At 44.3% G+C, this 21,869-nt stretch overlaps 1 protein-coding gene across 2 annotated transcripts in view; it reads left to right on the forward strand.

Annotated features, from left to right (window-relative positions):
* The window catches only part of SPATA6L (spermatogenesis associated 6 like), a 529,514-nt gene that overhangs the window by 70,114 nt on the left and 437,531 nt on the right, over nt 1-21,869 (forward strand). For both annotated transcript variants that reach the window (XM_086961205.1, XM_086961204.1), the window contains exon 4: nt 11,982-12,023. In XM_086961205.1, the coding sequence (XP_086817331.1) occupies nt 11,982-12,023 (42 nt within the window). The remainder of the gene's footprint in view (nt 1-11,981; nt 12,024-21,869) is intronic.

The following is a 21,869-nucleotide window of genomic DNA, read 5'->3' on the forward strand; positions in this document are numbered from 1 at the left end:
AGTTCTCTGTCAATGGTAAACTTGGACTATAAAAACCTTATCAAACTCTCAGCACAAAGAATGTATCCGACACTTCCTCTGCCTCAACTGAATCGTAAAATAGCGCTGAATATCAAGCTTCTGTTCAAAGTATTTGAAGAAACCCTGCATAGGCTGGAGTGCTCAGTATTGGTATTGAATGACTTTGAAAAGGCCTTCGACTCAGTTACCTGGAAGTATCTGTCTAGAGTGCTAGAGTGCATGGGTCTAGGGAGAAACATGCTTCACTGGATATCCTTGTTAGTCGTTAACCGCATGACTAGGACCTGCACCGGCCAGATAATCTTTTTCTCATTTAGGGTGCATAGGATTAAGCATCAAGGGCGCCCCCTGTTTACCATGCTGTTCGCCTTGGTGATGGAACCTTTTGCTGGAGTATTGAGAGTAGACAGGAGCATGCTCCTGGTGGATGGCACACACATCATTTTGCCTTATGTAGATGACCTCCTTTTGTTCCCCTGTGAAGAGCCACAGAAGACTGGATAGCACAGTTAGTGCTTTACAGACTTTGTACAGGTGTCATTACTTCGAGTGAACTTGACTAAAACTTTAGCCTTCCTGGGGGCGTGGCCAAGCGACTGACGATGATGGATGCGTAGGGGAAGAGCTCCCAAGCCGCGCCACATTATCCGATCCTACACCTGTGTTGTGGCAGCCATTCACAGTCAAAGTAGGGCGCAAAAGAATCACCTAATCCTGCCGGGACCTACCTGGTGGAAAGGAATCCAACTGGCGGCATCTAAGGGTACCGTGTGGGGTGCCCTGCAGTCTGAGGCTTGCAGCAGACGGTCTCAGCCTGCATGAGACTTGGCCGTAACTAGCCTGAGGAGGGGATCACAGGAACAACTGGGGCCTGCCTAGTGGCTAACTGATCGCCCTGTGGGATGTGACGGTCCCCACCATGGCTGGGCGGCCTGTGCAATAACGTAGTCCCTAGTCCTGGGGTGCACCGATCCAACTGTGGCAGTGTGAGGAGTCCTTGTAGGGCCTGTGGTGTGCCACGGCTGCGCAGTGGGGGCGCGTCCACACCCGAGAAGCACCGACTCCTGCGGGGGGCCATAGCGGTGGCGGCTCTGGCCCGAACAACCCTCTCCTCTAGTCACGACGAGTTGGAATCAACTTAAACGGCCATCCTTGAGGCGGGCAAAAAGCTGTGAGTTCCAGCGTCCAGGTGGGGGGAGAGATGGAGGGGGCTGGTCCCCTTTATCTCCGTGCATATGAAAACCTGATGAAGAAGGCCTCCCTGGGGGGTGACACGCCTCCGGTCAGATAGCTCCATCGGCAGTGGGGAAGACTCCAGAGGGTGGAGGAATTGAGGTGAACGACAATATACATAAACTGAGCTGCAGACTGTTTAAAAGAACAGTTCATGGCCCAAAGACAAGAACGTCATAACTGCCAGGCCCGAGGTCCGTTCTAGAGACAAGATCTGGGCTAAATACCCTGAAATTGGGCAACAACCAAGAAAAAGGCCACAGTTAACCCGTGTAGAATACGCAGGCCTGTGCAGAGTGCGCTGTGAAGTGGCAGTCACCTCACGTGGGCACACGGTCCCCACTGCATAAAGATTGGCTTACTGTTCATGGGCCTATGCTCCAAGAGTGCTAAACCATGTACGGTGGACTAGAGAGGGGGCCCCAAGGCATGCTAAAAAGAGAGGACACAGCGGGTTCTCTGGCGGCTGGCACCATAAAACTGCAACATCAAAACTCTTGTTCCCACTCCCCCTCCCATAGCAAGTGCATGACCACCTACCTGCTAACCGGCTTTGGCGGCAAAGTACCAAGCACCCCGGAGGTGAAGCATAAAGGTGACATCGCGTGAGCACGATATGGCATGAGCACAGGACGGGCCGGGCTTGCAACCCCTGGATGCCACTGGTACCCCCACAGAAGAGTATTTCTTGATCCCAAAGTGAAGCCGTGACAGGGCAAGATGGGGTGCACAAGGGGGAAGACAGCAGATCTAGCAGAAGGCGTTCGCCTGAGGAATGAAGAAACAGAGGACTCTCTTACCACATCCCAGAAGAATATGTGACCCCCACAATGGCGGACCCACCAAAAGACAAGCTAGACGTCATACTGCAAGAAATCCATGAGTAACGCAAAGCAATTGAATTACAATTAGGAACCCTGACCTCAGACCTCATTCTCCTAAAGGAAGACCACAGAAAACTAGCTGATACAGTACAAACCAACACGAAGGAGCTGGCTGTAATCACCCCACAACAAAAAGAACAAGCGGATAATATCCCACAACTCCAAAGGCAAGTGGGGATACTACAAGAACGAGCAGAAGACGCGGAAGGGCCCTCCTGCCTTAACAACATGCAAATAGTGGGCATGGCAGAAAACTGCGAAGGTATCCATGCAACACAGTTTGTAGAAACATGGCTACAAACGGAGGTGGCATCGGATTTTCATAACAATATGCAACACATAGCCCAGTCCTTGGCAAGATTTTAGCAAATCTCGGGACTATCCATAAACGCTAATAAATCGCATGCATTCTTCTTCAGAGAAGGCCCCCACGCCGCAGAAATCTCTCTTGGTGACAACATTATCATGGTAGCCCCCACAACTTTTGAACTCGGTGCATTACATTCATTGCTACGCATCCGAGTGCGCGCCCCAACTCAGGCCCCAGTACTGTTGAAAATTGCCCTGACATACTGGAAACAAGCCCTCAAATATACTGTCAAAGCTGCCCCGTACGCCCCAAACTTACCCCTCCAGGGCCTCCCCACCCCCACAGGACCACTGACGCTGCGACGCCTTCAAATATGGGAACAGCTGGAGCATTCACATTAGGGACACTATTTGGGGATGGTATGTTGCTAAACCACATGGATGCATGCACATGACCTTCCAGAATCCCTGTTCCTCACACTTGCCCACATAACACGGTTCGTAAAACTACACTGGGCTCCTGACAATACCGAACCCACCACGCATGAACGAATACATGCAGTACACTTAATGGGCAACGGTAAACACTTGACATGCTGGTTATACTGCAAAATTGGAGGTCACCTCGCTATACCTCTGACTTCCCTGCGCGATGCTTGGTAGCGAGACATAGGGAAGCCCCTGCAGGATAAGGGGTGGGAAACAATTATAGCCTACCAAGACATTAGTGGAACAAGTGAATGATTGCACCAAAGCACAGACAGATCCTAGGTTCCCTTTAGCTTTTGGGCGCTGTAGTCCAGGCTTCTTTTAACAATCGTAAGCAAAACACTATTCCGTCAAACAAACCGGATAGGGAATCTAAAAAGCTTGATGCACTTGGGAAAAAGTCTGACCTTGTGATCATCCAACGCTGCTACTTTGATGGTCAGATACACCCATGTTATTTTGGAGTTTGTGGCATGCGCCACTTTTGTTTGTATGAGCTCCTCAGATCTCTGTTTAAATATTTTTCCTTTGGTGGTATGGACCCTTCCAAACACACTATGACAGCCGGATTGGACTTTGTAGACGCAGTGGTACAATCAATGGATTCAGGAATTGTTCTCCGAAGAAATGCGTAGATGAGAATAATTTTTCCTAATGTTGTTACGCGAAAATTTATTAACATTCTGTGTGATGTCCAATGCATTTTTAAAGAAAAGACTGATGCCTCATTTGGACCACTTTATAAAAAGATATGTAAAGACAAACTCTTTGGGTCTGGCATCTTCCTCCAGAGAATTTCACACACTACAGCACCAGAGGGTAAAGCAGCAGTTTGAGAAGTAGCAGATAGCAAGGACAGGCGCAGAATGGGAACAAAAGTTTCATCCCCAAAGGGGATGAGGCTCAGGTAGATGCAAAGACAAACCTCTTCCTTCTCCTCCTCACAGCCAGCATTATGGGGAGAAAAGATGCCATGGCAGTCGATGACTGAGGTAGGAGAAGGACACATTAATGGAATGCATAGGGTGCATGCTGAACGGTGGAGTCTTGGGGCAAAGGGAACCGCTACTACAGTTTTTGATCTGCAGTAGCCGCCTCCATGTAGTGCTTTAATCGTGGCTGTAAAACCTTTGACAAAGTGTTGTCAGTCTTAAATTCGGCCAAAAGTCTCTCCTCAGGTGTGGTAGAGGTCTTGTTTCTAGCAATTGTATTTAAAGTTTCATTCTTCTTTGTGTTTCACTGGTACGGAAAGATAGATACTCTTAATTATAGAAGCCTTTAAGTAGCCAAATCTCATAGCTTTGTAAATATTTGGAGAATATAACTTACTGTCCACAAACAAAGATGTCAAATTAACAAACCGAGTTTCAGCAAATCTTATCCGCCCTTTTTTTTCTATCCATTAGCTTGTATTTAAATTTTAGGAACTCAAAGTCATCTACAGCATCTTCACCCCAAACTATTTGATTTAGCATATTATCAGCAATGGCAGTTCTTTGCTTTTTTTGGCCTATCCAATTAAAAGTTACTATATGTTATCCTTATCTTTTCCTTCCGTACAGTAGTCACGTTTGGAAATGTTTGGGTGACTTTGTTTAGAGCAAATTAATTATACATAGAGAAAAGCACGTCCAGAGCGGTGGGTGTAGGCACTGACTCACTGTTGCACCAACCTGGAGTACTTTGTTTGTCATAATTAAATCTCTGAAATATAGAATATAATGTAAATGCATCATGCCGCTTGTCAAGATTAGCTAGACTTAAACATAACAATTGTTAATTCAGGCTCTGATCCTTTACCATTCCATGCTGTAAAATATTATGTGGAGAGACCATCCCCCAGATTCATCAAAGTCATGTTTTGCGAGTCCTTAATAGCAAATTTTAAGGAATCGCTATTAAAGACTCGCAAAACGGGATGCATGTAGAAATCGCAATATTTTTTGCGATTTCTACTGCTTCCTTATTTGCGATTCGCTAATTGCTAATTGCAAATAAGGAATGGCTTTCCCATTCATTCCTATGGGCCTAAAGGCTAATAGGAATGTATGGGGAGTAATTCCTTATTTGCGATTAGCAATTAGCGAATCGCAAATAAGGAAGCAATTTCAAGGGTGCCAGGGTGTCCAAAGGACACCCTGTTGCACCCCTGAAATGGTAATGTAAACTGGTGTTGCGCACACGCATGTCCCAAGGACATGATGTGTGTAACATACAACTCAGTTTTTGCTATTTACCACGTAGTTAGACTTTGCGGTAAATAGCGGCCCCAGATTGCGAATTCGCAATTTTGAAATGGTTTATGCATTGCATTTAAGGAATCTCAAATTGAGATTCCTTAAATGCAAATAATCGCAAAGTAGCGATTTCTAAAATTGCGATTTTTGCATTTGGGATGATGCATCCCAAATGCAAAAATACCGCTCGCAAAGGGCCAGATTCTCAGAATCTTGGAAAGATCTCTGTATTGCCCTAGGCCTGTGGGTGTTCACCCACCATTGTAATGTGGGCCAATGTTTTGAATTCCTCTTTTCTTTGAATTATACCTTTAGCATGACAGTGTTATTTAGTGGCCACTAAACATGATTGGATAGCCACATCTGAAAAAGGGGCAAAAGTCTAGCCTTGCCTCATCTCTTTACTATTTTTGCAATCTTTTTTTTAAAAACCATAATATAAATTGATCGCCAATGTTAGTTTTAGAATAAATCAGTTGGAAATACCTCATTCTTCAATTTCTACAAATTGCCAATTTCAATCCGTTCCTTTGTATTCACACTTACATATCGACCTCTAATGAATCCTGTTTTTAATGAGCATACACATTTTGGTATTCTTTTTTTCAGACGCATACCAAAGGTTTTTGATAAAAGTTTAATGTATTGATAAAACTGGCCTAACATTTGTGTTTAGCATGATCTTTGTTTGGTTCGGGAATGAGAAACTCTGACAGGATCAGTGGCATGTTAGTAAGTATTTCTGAAAAGACATCATAAGACTGAATTTGAAAGCCATCCAATCAAGCTAATTGTTTCTATACGTGTTTCCTTACTTACATTACAGACTAAGTTACTCTTTTCGTCTTGTGATAAACTGGACGAGGTACCTTGTCTATACATTATTTAATCATTCCTGAGTCACTCACAAGTGATCCTTTTTTAACTTCTCATAAAAGTTCAAAAATATATGGGCAGGTTTTACTTAAGGGCATTGATTTAGTGATCGTGAAATCACTTGCATTTTAACTCTGAATCTAGGAAGTGGCATCAAATTGCTTTTGATTCAAATTTCATCCCGTGTAATGATGTAATATGTTCTATGGCCATGGCGATGTCACAGAAACTAAAACTATTGAAGTATACATCTACAGTAAGTAATGGACTAGTACAATAATAAAACAGTTATGAATACAGATGCAGGTCTTTTTTTCTGTGCATATATTTACTAGGGTGCTTCCATGATATGAAAGGGTATAGCGTTGACCCCCTGACTATGCCAGCTGTCCGGCCTTTGCTCTGCACACCACTTGTCCCTTAGAATTGCCCCAAAACCTGTCACGCATGAAGCGTCGGGCTGACACCCAACCCTCTCTCCAAATTAACCGGCCGTTGAATTCTGACAGAAATGTATCCCATATGATGAGGTCGTGCTTGACCTCTGCCCCTGACCTAACATGAGGTCGCAAAGTTGAGTTTGCCGATAAGCTGTTGCAGCTTGCGGAATGTTGCCTTCTGCCTACCGCATAGGTTTCTTTGGCCAACCTGAACTCTCTTACTTTCACCTCTGGGAGTCTGGGGGTTCCTGCCACTGAGTCAAGCTCGATCCCCAAAAATGTGAGCCGGGTGGAAGGACCTACTGTCTTATCTGCCGCCAAAAGTACTCCCAGTTCCCCTGCCAGTTCTTGAAATGCTGTCAGGGTCTCTCCACATACCGCCGACCCAGCTGGGCCTACGAACAAGAAGTCATCAAGGTAGTGCAGTTTGCCCCCCGCAGGGTGATGTTCATGTAAAGCTCATTCCAAGAACGTGCTAAATTTCTCAAAATATGAGCAGGACACTGAACATCCCATTGGTAATGCTTTATCAAAGTAAGTTGTCCCATTCCATTGGAAGCCCAGCAGGTGGAAACTTTCCGGGGGCACCGGGAGGAGGCAGAATGCGGACTCGATATTGGCTTTAGCCATAAGGGCACCGTGACCTGTAGCCCTTACTAGATCGATGGCATCGCCCACTGTCGCGTAGCCCACTGAACATGCCTCTGGGCTAATGCCGTTGTTGACGGACTCCCCCTCTGGGAAGGAGAGTTGGTGAATGAGCCTGAACTGACTTGCTTCCTTCTAGAGAACCACCTCTAGTGGAGATATCACTAGCCCTTTAGGTCACGGGTGAGTGAGGGGGTCCTTCAACCATACCCAGAGCTATTTCTTTGTCTATTTTTTGTCTCACTATCTCTGGGTGCTGTAACGTTGATTTCAAGTTGTTTGCATTGCCCGTGTGTAATGGGCCTGTACATGGTATGACAAATCCTTCTTCAAAACCATTCACTAGCATCATAGCGCATCCTTTGTCGGTAATTGCTCAAGTCCTTCAGTCCCCCACCAGCCCCTGTGTCAGTATTATTGTTTCCTCTTTTTCTTGTCCCCTCGCTGCTCCTCCATGCGTCTGCTCCCAGCAGCTGGGTGCCCCCCGCAGATGGAATCAATTATCGAAGGTCCTTTCCAAATCCTTCTTATCACACATCGTTAAGTCAAGCCCATCCTATTGTATCTCCAATGATAAAAAAATATCTAGGAACTCTTTTCTCCATATCCTCTCCTTCATTGCTAAAGGGATGAGGCTCTGCAACCTGGTGGCCCTCGTGACCGCAGGTGTGGGGGCTGGTGATGGCCTAGTGTATGCCTCCAGGGGTTGGCCTGCTCTATCTTGGGTGCTCGCTGTTTTTGCACTACCCCATGCCTCTATGGGGATGTCGCCCCCCCCCCCCCCCCTCTGCCTCCTGCGCCTGGGTGCTGGGATTAAATGGCCCAGCCTGCCTGTTCTGCGAACACTCCTGTTGTGCGCTACCCAGGTTGATAAGATACCATGGCAGCCCTGATACCCCCCCCCCCCCCCCCCTGTGGCGGGGTGCCTTCTGCCTCCAGCCCCTGTGTGCCCAGACCCTTAAGCAATAACGGAACAAATTACTTAAAACATTCTTGCATTATCGCGCCAATATGCTCACTACTTGTTGCATTGTCATTTCCGCTCAGTCCTGCTGCTGCCGGGCTGGCTAAAGGCGGCACGGCACAACCTTTGGAACCCCTCTTGGCTGCAGGCTTCCTTGTTGTCTTTTGTGGGGCCCTTTGCCTCTTCAGGGGGAGCTGGATGCCCTGAAGAACCTGATGGTTGACTTGCTCCTTTTTCAGCTTCCTCCTCAATGTGAGTCTGTATCCAGCTGGTCCCATGTGCCTCCGGTGCTGCCCTGAGCAATAGCTCTCCTAGTTCAGCCGTCTTGTCCCTCCCGTTGCGGTTTGCCATTGCGTCCTGCTTACTTTTGTAGAGCACTTTACTTGCCTCCTGTCACGCGGCGGGGTGCTGCCGCCTCAAATATGCACCAAACTTGTACCAAGAGATCAGTCCGGGGATTGGTTAAACGACTCTCCTTGATTTATTTCTTCCTGTCCTCTTTTTTTTTTTTTTGCAGGATACTATCTGGAGAAAACCCTGGTTACTTTACATTGATGTTCGGTGTAGGTGGGGCCGGTTGCAGCAAGGACTCCGCTCCTGCAGGGAAACACGCTCTTCCCTTGCGAATGCTAAGGCCGCCGATGGAGCCTCCAGCTCACCGCTGCACACCCGCCATCCTGTTGGACTTGTGCGGGGACCTCCACACCTCGAGGATTACTCCGCAGCAGTTTCCCTGCACACTGCACGTCAGGCTTGTCATGCTCGCTGACCCTCGACCGGGGCGATACTTGGAGGCAGTTATGAATGGAGCGGGGGAGGGGCGGAGAACCGACTCGCCGTGCACCATCCCGACGAAGTAGACATGCTCACTGCCCTTCATCCGGGGTGATCCCTGGATGCAGCCTACCCGACGTCCCTTCACCCTGCTTGGCTCTAGGAACGGAGCTCCGAGAGATAGAATAGGGGAACCACCCCGATCGCGGGCAGCCAATAACCACAGCGCTGTCTGATGCCGCCCTCCGGGTGCCGTGATGAATCTCTGTGCAAAGGAGCTCCGGGGGAAACTTGGAGTGGAGGTGAAAGGAAGACCGCCGCAATCTGGGCGCTGCGATAAATCCCCAAGATTGAAGCTGCCAAACTTCTCGAAAACCTTCCGGCGCCTTATATCCCCCTTTCTCCTCCCACTGATTTTGGTGGGAGTTTGTCCTGGTTGAGGGGTTTCAAACTATCACCTGCCCCCTCCCCCCCCATTGGCCAGGTGACCCGGCATCTCTCTGGCACGATTCTTGCCGTGCGGAAAGCGCCCCCCTTGTAGATACTGGTTCTTGGAGGGCTCTGGCATCTGTTATGGTGCTGGCCCTTGAGGCCCCCTTCGGGGGCGGCCTCTGCAGTAGCACTGAGATGTCAGGCATGCAGCCATGATATGCCAGGCAAAATCTAAAATCCTCAGACACAACCATCTTATGAGCAGCCATCACTTAATATGTTAAACTATTGAACATAAAAAAATCTGCTCAGGTACTATCACATCTATCTCACATTTTCATTTTATAGGTGCAGCCCTAGATGGCCCCCAACCACTTGCATTAAGGATGCCTTCTGCCGACAGAAGTTAGTGTTGGTGGCCTTCTGGGCAGCCAGGTGTGCCATTACTCTCAGCTTCTTTTAAGGAAGAGTAATCTTGAGCACAAAACGCTTAGGAAAACGCAAAATTCTTGGAGGTCAGGGATTTGAAAATGGATTTTGTAAAAATAAAATTGAAAGTCAACCCAATGTAATTATAGCACCCCTGTTCATCGTATCCCTGTCTCCTTTACAACGTCCCCCTGTGTAAAATTCCAGCTTTCTACTTTACAAAACTGTAGGAAAATGTCTATTGTCCCCCTGTGTCTTAGTTCTTTTGCCTGTGACAAATTTGGTGAACCTAGAGGCCAGGCAGACTGTGCCCAAGATCAGTTCCATGGGTGTTCCTCATTTCAAAGGTGGTGTTATATAGGATAGTTCACTGTACAGCAGCTACACTGCCGCATAGGTCAAACCATCATAGCTTGTCAACCTGGTAGAGTTCTAACGAGTGTCATTTGAAGTGGAAATTCTGGCCCTATTTGAATTTTCATTAAAATGAATTTGGTTAGATAAATATAGAGGAGCGTCATGGAAGGAAATTGATGATTCTTTGACTAAATGTAATGGTAATGTGAGGCTCGCTTGAGAGCCATGAAACATGCAAGACGTATGGGGCATCCTTCAACAGGGTGTTAGGATTTTAGCCCCCAAAGCATTTTTGTAGAACGTATGAAACTTGGTAATTCAAAGGCCCTTTTCTCCACATTTGAAGGTCAGACTGATTAATTTTTGGTGACAATTGGTTTCATCTTCCCTTGAAATGTGGCTTCAAATACTTGTTTTTACCGTTGTCAGAAGCAATTTCTTCCCTTCTCGAAAACAGCTATCTCTTTCTCAATAAACATTGGCATAACCAATATTAGCAGTTGCGTAGCCCACAACCTGGGACCTCCTCTGCTGTCTTTGTCCTGAGAGCCAGCTAGTTCAATGGTCTTGGGTTTGCAATGGTCCAATAAAACCCATAAACAGAAAAGGAGGCTGACAGCTCATTACAGTACAACTGCGAATCCAATACTATGTCCAATAGGTGTAAACCCTGTTCTTTGAAAACTCTGGGACCCCACTTGATTTTTTGGCTGTAGCACTATGCTTTGGTTCCCTGAAATATACATGAGTGGGAGGGGTAGAAAACGCTTGTCCAAGGGTAGCATTTGCAACCCTTGTTGACCTCTACATAAGTCTCAGTTTTTTAAATCTGTGAAAGCACTTTTACAATTTCATTCGGATTTCGTCTGTCCTGTTTGAGCACGCAGCAAACTTAGTACGCCTGTGCTCTGACGCACCCGCTCACTAACATCTGTTTGTCTTATCTAGAGTAAGCTTGGTCACATGCACATTGGAAGGTAGTATGGCAAACTGTCATTTTACCTACAGTTTTCAATATGATGTGAGACAAGACCAGTGTCTTTGATCTCATATGTCATCATAATTTAATTACCTAAAAACCTGATAGCGGAAGAATTATCTGTGAAATTATACATAGAAGTTGTTGCTTTTGAATTCAGACAGCGAGGTCGGCTGATCTTTCCTGGCTCACCGCTGTTCGTTCGTTTCTTAATTTGAGGATGAATACGTCGGTCAGAAAGTACATTAGCTAACGCATTTAAAGACGCCATCAAAGCACCTGTGGAACAGGAAGTAGCTATCTACTGTATCAGAATCTCCCTGACTAGTCGCAATGTGAAGTCATTTGAAAAAGTGTGTGCTGATCTCATTAGAGGTGTGAAGGAGAAAAACCTAAAAGTGAAGGGGCCAGTTTGCATGCCTACCAAGACTATGCGTATTACAACTCGAAAAACACCTTGTGGTATCGGTTCCAGATGCGTATTCACAAGCGCTTGATTGAACTCCATGCCCTTCTGAAATTGTACAGCAAATTACATCCATTAGTTTAGAGCCTGGGGTAGAAGTGGAAGTTACCATTGCTGATGCATAATTTAATCTTTTAATTAAAGATTATTTTTTGTGGCATAGAAATTGTTAGAAACAGACGTGGAAGTTTTTAGCATTATCCTGCAGATGTGAAGGCAGTTTATTTTTTTATTTTTATTTATTTATTTTATTTTATTTATTTATGCAATTTTATATAGCGCGGACTTTACCCGAAGGTGTCAGAGCGCTTCACAATAGGAACAGAGTGTGTCTGATCTTTAATGCCCAACGTTGTAGTTGCCCCTTAATTTGTATTGGTCTTGGTCTCATATGGTTATGTTCTGTTATAATTACCTAAAGCTTTCTCATTTATGCTTTTCAGGTGAAATAGTAAAATTTGAATTAACGCAACTCACTCCTCCAGGTAAGATCTGCCATTTTTAACCTGTGCCCTTTTTATCAGTGTACTTTAATGTAATATGATATTAAGTTTCTAAGAAACATATGAAAGTCGTACTGTTTCAGATATATGTTAATGAAAAGCGTTGAAGATAGCTCAAGTAACTTGGCCACATGGTTGATTACCTGCCTATCTCCCTTTTTGAGCTTTCTCCACAATGGTTTGTTTTTTGGTTACTTTGGTAATCTAGAAATTACTCTCATATATCATATTTTTTTCTGAGTGTTGGCTGTGCATTATTTGGGTCTTTTTTTAAATAACCCTAAAACTTTCCACTGTGGCAATCCTGAAAATTAGCCATTTTCCAGCTTTTTTAATGCATTTTAACGTGACTTTTATATTATAGGGAAGATAGGATTAGCAACCTATGTGTCCATTTATCTAAAACAGTTACTATATCAGTGCACAGGTTGTGTAGGGAATCTTCTTAATGTACAGTTTCAATTCATGTGGGGGCTAGCAACATCATGGGCAGGCTATTCACAAAATTGTATAGACCCATTACTCTTGGTACTGCAGTTCCCCAGTCACCACACACTTTTATATTAAATATAGAAGAGTTTTGATCCAAGGGTAGTGCCACGCTACCTTTAGCTGATTTGTATATATGAATGTAAGGGATTTACAAAGCACAAATGTAGCTTCTCTTCAAAGGAACACATAAATATAGGGTAAATGAGGTGGTAGGATAATGACCTGAGTGCTGTGGTGGCCATGGAGAAAAGAGATGTCTGAACCGAAAAATGTTTAGCCTCTTGTGGCACTGTAGTGGTGTGGGTGCTGATTGAATTAATATTGGGATATCAAGTTCTTGGAGAATAACAAGGGAACGCTTGCTAGACGGTCATCTCTTTCTTGCATTTTCTGTTCTCTAGTCTTGTGATGTTAAGTTTGACAGAGTTCCCTGAGCACAAAAGTATAAGAGTGTATCTGTTAAATTTACAGATGATGTCAATTCAAACAATGAAAGTCCATATCCATGTATCCAAGTTTGCAAAAAAAGTCCTTATTTTATTTCTCTTCCAGATGTTCACGAAGACTTGTCGATACAGCAGTACAGTCCTGATATTTTATAGACCAGCCAAACGCCAACACGTGTTTCGTCAAGGGGCATCACCCAATGACTTCCTCAGGGCAAACAATGATATCACTTGCAGATGTGAGAGCGGTTGAATATCAGGAATTTCTATAGAGCAATCCACCTTAGGGTGGACACGTAATTTTATTCCTCACTAGTGTCTTTAGGGGTCTATCAGTCTCTTTGTAAAAAATGCTAGGCAGAATTAGCCTGTATATCTTGAGACCATCAGGTATGTCGCGAGCTCCCGTGTGTGAACTGTGTCATTAGGACGGCGTGTTGCAACACTCTCACATCTGCAAGTGATATCATTGTTTGCCCTGAGGAAGTCATTGGGTGATGCCCCTTGACGAAACACGTGTTGGCGTTTGGCTGTTGTATAAAATATCAGGACTGTACTGCTGTATCGACAAGTCTTCGTGAACATCTGGAAGAGAAATAAAATAAGGACTTTTTTTGCAAACTTGGATACATGGATATGGACTTTCATTGTTTGAATTGACATCATCTGTAAATTTAACAGATACACTCTTATACTTTTGTGCTCAGGGAACTCTGTCAAACTTGTTACTGTGACAATAATTACGTTTGTAAATTACTGTCTCTTGACAGCGGTGGTTGGTAGCTGTCTGTGGTTCCCTTGATGCCCAACTTTTGAGATAACAAGCTGTAAACATATTGCTACATAGGCTATGCGCTGTTAAAACCTCACTACCCATCATCCGAAGAGTCTTGTGATGTTGCTGCTGGAGTTGTGGATACTATTGAAGATCTTGTTCTTGAAGGTATTGGAGGCTAGGTCTATGCATGTAATGTGGGCATACGCATCATGCAGAGTCAGTGGGGTTCTCAAAGCTCGTGTGCAATCTCATCAAATTTTCATAGTCCTTTGATCCGACAGGCTGCAGTCTGAAGGACCCTCTTCAATAGGGTGAGGTCGGATTGAGATAAAATGGTCAGCAGGGAAATGTGTCTGTCGAGTTGGGACAGTTCCATGGGTTTCTAAGAAGTCTTTCTCTGTGGGCTTTGTCTTGGGCTAAATGTGAGGTATCAAGTACAGGTGAACCATAGTATTGAGAGTAAAGAGTTGTGTAAGATAATGCAGTCAATTAGAATTGTCTTGGAGTCAGTAGGGTTTAGCTGGGTGAACAGTGCTCTTTTATTTTGGGAAGACACAGTAGCACTTGACCTTCAAGAGGACGTTGAGCAGAGCTAGGTGGCTGACGTTGTCAAAGACTACTGAATGGTCAAGAATGATGGATAGACATAGGTTGCTGCTGGCAGAGATTTTGAGGACATCATCTATTACTTGAATGGATGTTGTCTTTGTGCTACACTACCACCTAAAACCTGATTTCTAATTGTGGAGGAGGAGGTTGTCATTGGTTAACAATGTTGTGCTTTCAGTGATCTTTCCATATAGGGAAGATTGGTGACTAGCACTATTGTATGAGGTTGTCAGTGGGGTTGTTTTGTTTCATGAGGGATAGGATGCATTTGTAAGAGAGGCATTGATGATGTGGAGTAGCAACTTAAATATTTTGTCCTGCGAATCCTTGGAGTGACAAAACATTTGGAAACTGCTATTCCCATAACATAGTCTGTTATAGATTTAAATAGAAAGAAGGTGTTGTGTTCATTCCTGGTCTTTTTACTAATTAGCATGGAGGTAAGTTGTCAGCACGGGTGTGAATATGCTTAGATTTTATCCATGTCTTGCACAGCAGTTACTCAGGAATACTGAAGTTTCATCATTAAAGTGATCTTTTATTTTAACTAATGGTAAAGTGTACCAGTATAAGTCACCTCATAATAGGAAAAAAAAATTACAATTAAATGTTGGTCCAACGCGGTGTCCTTGTTCTTTCTGGATATCAATCGAGTTTGTTTTCTTTTTTTCCCATTGTCAACAGTTTGTATAAGCTGAAGTCTTTTTCTCTTGTAAGGTTAGAGGTCTTCTTCTTAAATTTGGTTCTTGTCTTCCACTTATTACATCATCCATTTCAGGAAATGGAGTACTGTATGGGGTACCTCGGGAATGAGAAACATAGGTTAAGCAATTTTGCTTCTACTTTCTTACTAATTATATAGGTAGGGTCCAGTACTTGGCTCAGTGTCAACACAGGTTTAGCTGGAGTGCCTATGGTTTCATTAGAGTGCTCTACCTTCACTTCCTGGCCTGTGATGTTAGCCGTTCTATCTACCCTCTCACCACCAAATGTATATTGGAAAAGTGCCCCGGGCACTTGCCGGAAGCCACAGAAATATGGCAGTAGAGTGTTGTGTTAATGTCTCCTGGTCCTCCACAGAGCTCTCATCTCCCGGACTCTCAGGAAAAGTAGCATTTCTTCACTGACTCTGTTGGTCACCTGGCTCCCGCCCATTCATTCCTTACTCTTCTCGTCTGAACGCTTGTATGTTTTCCGCAACCTCTGTGTTGCGCAACGTTCTCCTCAGTATCCTCTGCTCCTGCTTCCTCTTGGATTTCGACATCCACTGACGACTTTTTTGTTCTTCATGGCCTGAGGATTTCTAGTTATGGTTGTTGTATAAATCCTATGGCCCGACTCCATTTTGTTCTTGATTGGGACTCCCTTTTATCTTAGGCCTATTTGCAAAATGGCAGCCTTTTGCTTCTTAAGTTTAAAACATGGTGGTCTTTGCTTTCCTGGGGAAAATATGCATGTCACAACCCTTTGACCCATATTTGTGTCACATCCTTTTAAGTAAGTAAGTAATCTTTATTGCTCAGTTAATTAAAACCATTGCAAATATTAGTACATGGGAAAAAATAAAATTATAAAAGTATAAAATGACTATAGGTTCATGATGTTAATGGTCATTGCTGCAGAAATTTATACAGCTTTTCCACAAAACGTGAGTTAAAATCCGTAAGTCCCTTGTATTGCTTGAAGGAAAAGTCTTACACGGTAGCATTGGTCCCTTATATTCCTGCGGTGACTGTGTAGAAGGCATTGCCCCTGGGTTTTAAGCCTTGTTGTAATGTGCGACTTTAATTTGCTTCTTGATTTTTACTGCAGCTGGTGTCTGCCATCTGGCTTTCCTGTTTCTTTTCTGCTTTCTCTAGAAATTTTACGAAATGGCATGCTAATTGGATGTGTTTTCCATCGAAGCAAGCCATGACCGCTTGCCGGCATGTTCTTATGCCCAGCTTGTTAAAGGGCACTTTTAGATGTAATCTGCGCTCTGTGACCAAGCCTTTGCAGGTGCAAATTAGATGTTGAATGTCTTCTTTTGCGTTCCCGCATATTCGGCAGTTGATTGTTGCTTTGGACCTTTTCCATGGAGGAAGGTGTTTTTGAGATGGGAGTAGGCCCAGCCGTAGATGCAAAAACTTCTCCTTTATGCTCCTGGTAAACCCAGCTCCTAGGTAACTTTGGTTGAGGCTGCTTGTATAGCTTTTAATGACCATCCAGCCGTGCGCACGTTTGACTAGGCTTGCTTTTGACCCTACTGTGTAAAGATATCATATTCCCCCAGTGGTGACATACAAAAGATGCTGTATCCTCACAGTAGTGACATAAAAAAGTTGTCATATCCTCCTGTTACTGACAGAAATCAAAGTCCCTCTTATGACAGTAGTTTGAAATGGGTTCCTTTTCCAAGGTCAAATGGCATTCATAACCCAATTGGCATATTTGATGTATATTATTGCCAATACATTTAAGAAGCCAAGGCAGAGGTTCTCACCTGATGATGTCCTTCCGACCAGCCAGCCACATTTTGAAGCTATGGTGCACTGTAGTAGTTTTTTAAATGCTACAATGGTTCCCAATCTGTGTGCCACGGCACCCCAGTGTGCCGTCAAAACTAGCAAGGGGTGCCATGCACCAAGCACACAGTAGGGAACCACTGCGTGACTCACCCCTGACTTCTTGGCCCACTGGCCCATGGTACTTGAGCTTCAGCAATTCAGTGGGTGCATGGATGTCAATAGACTCCATGGAGTTCTGTGTTTTTAAACCAACAGTACAAACCACAATGGATTTTGTAGTTTCCATTGTTCAATTCAAGTATAGGCCTGCAAGCCTGGTATGTTTTGTTATGTGTACTGAAAACCCAGAAACCCACACCATGTGTCAGGATCACAGCCAGGCATGTGATGGCGGTGAAGAGGAGGGCATGGTTCAGTGGTGACATCCTTATTCTTATATTTGCAAATGTGAGGTAGGCTGTGCTACCTTTCCATCAGACCTGCCTGCTGAGTCCTGTGAATGCCATTCGTTTTGTGACGTTAAACAAGGCGTGCCCACATGTTTTGGAACTTCTGGGATTCATGGGGACTTGTTCCTCGTTTTGGAGGTTTTTGTCGAGGCGAGTAGCCAGCAGGGGTCTTGGTTGCACTCCAGCAGTCCAGCCAGCCTCATAACTATTGTTTCTGTCTAGGAGTCCACGAGGGTGCCAGTCTTTACTCACTGCCGGTAGCCGTATCAGGTAGGCGCTGGTGATTGCTGCATGCATGCTATGTAAACAAGAGGGGTACTGTAAGTTTTATATGCCCCTCTGTACATGCCTGTTTATGATTTTGTCCTAGTAAAACTTTTAAAAACTTCCAGGGAAACCCTCCTTTCCTAGGGTTTCCTTTGTATTGTACCCCTCTCACATTGTCCCAACGCCGCTCCGTTCTATCCCAAATATCTCTTTATTTGCCACCTTTCGGTCTTCCCAGCCCCACCTCTCCTCCCTTGCCCAGGGCCGGTCCTAGCCATGGGCGGTATGGGCAGCTACCCAGGGCCTCCCGCTCAGGGGGGCCCGCCGCCGGCCCCGCAGTTGCGGGCAGCGGGAATAAATAAATTATAATAATGGGAAAAGCGCTGCGCAGTGCGTACAGCACTCTCGTCGCGCTCGCGCAGGGGCCCGGACCAGGCCGCAGCCGGCAGTAAAAGTAAGGCAGGGAAGGAGGCCGGGAACTATACACTGTCTGCGCAAGCACCGCACGCACCGTGACGCATGCACCCCACCACCTAGCTTGGTGGTGGTGGTGGTGCCTTAGTGGTGGAGACGTGACGCCGGCCTTGCTCATGATGCGGGTGACAGTGGGTCCCAGGGCCGTCAATCTGGTAGCGTGCGAAAGCGCTACCAATGACGGCCCTGGACATGATTTTATGGCCAGCCCCCGCTCAGTGTGACGCACTGAGCATGCGCACACGCCATTCGTGAGCAGGCAGTTACTACTCGGATCGGGCCACGTGGGCAGGGCTGCAGGCAGGAGTCGGTCGGGCCCCGGCCTCCCAGTTGAGTCGTCGTTGAGCAGTTAAGGTGAGAGACCTGCTTCGTATTTATATTATAATACTTCCTGCTTCTTACATCAGTGTGCCCTTATAGTACATTTCCATAGGCCACTACTTTACATAACTCTTTGCCCTCTGGTTCGCATCATTGTAGGCCCTCCTTAGCCAAATAGCCTTTTATCCCTCAAATGTACATTATCCTGCTTCCCAGATGCACAGCAGCGAGTGTCTTATGGAGGCGTATCAATTAGTGGTGGCCTGAGTTGCATCACTCAGTTCCACCCCGAGGCACATCACCCTGAGCCTTCAGCTGTATAGTGTTATGTGTGACTGTTGGGGTGTGTGCATTAGTGAATGTGTGTCTTTAGGCTCTTGAGAAAAATTCTGAGTGTGTGAGTTTTGGTGTGTCTGTGCATATGTGTGTGTTTTATGTGTGCATGTGCCAATAACTGCGTGCTTTACGTGTGCTTGGGCCAATATTTTTCATGTTTTATGTGTGCATGTGCCAATATTTGCGTGCTTTATGTGTGCATGTGCCAATATGCAAGCCTACTTGGTTTGTCAATCCTTAGTTCCTTTATCATGATATTTAAAATGTTTCTTTTTTTTTTGATAGACATATGTATTCTGGTGCAAGAGCCTCCCGGGGAACTCATGTGCCCTTTCAAAAGTGGAAAACAGACTCTCACAATCTGTTGGTCCATGGGCTACAACGCAGGGATCAGTGTACGTTTATGTGCTGGTAATCTTTGGAAAAGTGCATGACTTGGGCAGGGATATGCAGATTCTATCCAGTTCTTTACTGGCAAAAGGACCATTTATTTTCCAATGCTAGCTACTTGGCACAGTAATTGCTAGCTTTTTGGCACAGTGATTTATATACAATAGCACACGCGGGTTGCATTTCAGGTCGCAGAGCGTTTTATAAAGCTCGCACCTGAGCCATACTGTGCTGAAATGTTGCTTCGAGAAGCACATATGCTGAGAGCCGAGAGTATATTTAATTGAGTGGTAGTTGATGATTTGCCGTACATTCTCACCAATTAATTTGCGAAGTCACTTTCTGTGATTTCACTTAGAGGGGCCTCACATCTTCCCTTTTGCCCAGGGCCTCAGAAGGCCTAGGACCGGCACTGCCCTTGCCTATACTTCCTAGTCGCATATTAAATCTTGCTTCCTTGACTGATATCTTCTCCCCACCTCATTTCCCTTTGTTTCCTCCTGCCAAGCCACACTGTCTTTACTTCTGTCTTTTGTCCATCACACTGCACCGAAGATAATCTGCACCCTGAGATTCCCAAAAGCGCAAATAGGCAGTGTGCAGTTTCATGATTTTCCTGTTTGTTTCAGTAGTAGCCTCTTATTTCTATGACGGCATCACTAACCATTTCAATATTTGGTTCGAACGTTTTTGGTCAGACAATTTCTTTCATGAGGTTACAGCCTTAAAACGTTTTGCACCCACTCTTCCCGTGCTGAAATGCAATGGTAACATGCCATGGTCTCATAACTGAAAAATCCATTAGATTTTATGCACAAGGCAACACTATGCTAGCGTTGCTCGTCAAAGAAAATGCGTAAGTTGATCCTGCAGCAAAAAGATGAACGGGAAAAATAAGGAGCTCCATGTCACGAACCATGGTACATAACTAAAAGAATTTTCTAAGGAAATGTTGATGCAAGATTGTTGAGCTGTTCTGGTGGATAATTACAGAAATCTCACATCACTTTGGTAAGAAATGAGTTTGTTGCGTTCTGAGTAATGTTTAGGGGATGTAGGTAGAATGCTTATAGTTGTTTAGGTGGGCAGTTAAAGAAATCTTACAAGACAGTTGTAAAACATGTGTTGGGTGTCATCAGCTTCATAAGGATTATTGGTTATTCATCAAAGCATAGGATTCGAAAAGAGAAAGTCATCTAGTTTACAATATTTCAAACCATTCTTCTCTAGAGACTAGTGTGTTTAAATGACGAATAAATTCAGCACCCTGCACCTCTACCGAAACTAGATTGCTCAGATGCACCCGTGCTCAACCCTAGGACTTTCCCAGGGTCACAAATGGACGTGGTCTTAGATTTGTGGGCATATTTCTGGGGCAATGGGCGTTTTCCTAGGCTTTCAAGCGTATACGATTATAATACCTTCATCGGCTTCCTCACAATCGTTTTCTGGGAGAAAAATGGAAGTACTCCTGAGGTCGGGATTATATCTCCCCACCAGCCAAAAAAAAGTAACCTTATTGGGAGCTGTGGTCAGCGGCAAATAGGTCATGGGAGCTACAGATCAAAAAAGTTTGGGAACCACTGTGCTGTGTTCTTTCCCCCATATTGTCATAGGGTAACATCAGAGTTAACTGCCCATAGTAATCCACACTGAAGTCCATCAACTTTTTTGAAAATGTACTGCATCAATACAGGTACTGAAGGCATGTTTTTAACAGAATTTTCAATACCCCCTTTATTAAAATAAAATTGTACTGTAATAGATTAGATTACTTATGAAATACCCTATATCCCAGATATTGAAATGATACAATGGCCAATTGCAACTTAATGACCTAGTCTTACTACAAACCCATAGAAACAGATACCATATATCGTTTTTGATGCTTTTATAATCTCATTAAACATTAGAATTGTAGACTAATAGTAAGAGTCTAATTATCCATTACCAATCCATTTCGAAGATTTAATTTCTTCTTCAGGGGATCACAAGTTAACATCTCTAAAACAACTTAAAACAAAAAAGCAGTATTTAATAAATGTACCCTGCTTTGATACTGCATTATATATGGACGTTTTGAATCTGAATAGAATTTTCGTTTGCTCTCATTTAGAATCCTAATCCAAAGTGCCTCGGTGCCCATTCTTTTCACCAAGTACATGAACATCTGCCTAGTGTTGCTGTTTCTTTGCAGGTCCAAAATGCCAGTTTAGCAATTGCATTGTCTACCCTCAACAGCATTGTCCGGTCACTCATCTAATTACACAAGTTCCTTATTGCCATATTTGCCTTCTTATATTTCTTTCACCTTTAATGTTCAAAATGTAAAAACTGTACTCGTTATGTGATTTTGAACGGGTAATACATTTTCTTCCATTGTCGTGCTATATTTCTAGTATTCAAAACAGAAAACTTTAATGCCAGGCTCTTAATAATCTATAGGTCCACTTGAGTATATCCATATCTGTGCCTACCTGATCCAAAAGGACAGTTTGTAAAAAGTTAAAGTTGCAAATAAACGTCCACTCAAACCTTTACTTCTTTACTTCATAGTTTCATATTAGAATATCCCATCATATTTTAAATATAGCAAATCAAAGCCTAATGACCTTGCAATCCATTTGCTTTATTGTTTTCAAGAATTCCATCCAATACATTTCTCTTCACAATTATTTTTTCCCTGTGAGCTCCGCATCTGGGAACTTTACTAACTATTTTCAACACACGAAATTTCAGTTGTGCAATTTGGTGTCCAA

The sequence above is a fragment of the Lissotriton vulgaris genome, chromosome 3_1 (genome assembly GCF_964263255.1).
Source record: "Lissotriton vulgaris chromosome 3_1, aLisVul1.2, whole genome shotgun sequence".
NCBI classification, from domain to species: Eukaryota; Metazoa; Chordata; class Amphibia; order Caudata; family Salamandridae; genus Lissotriton; species Lissotriton vulgaris.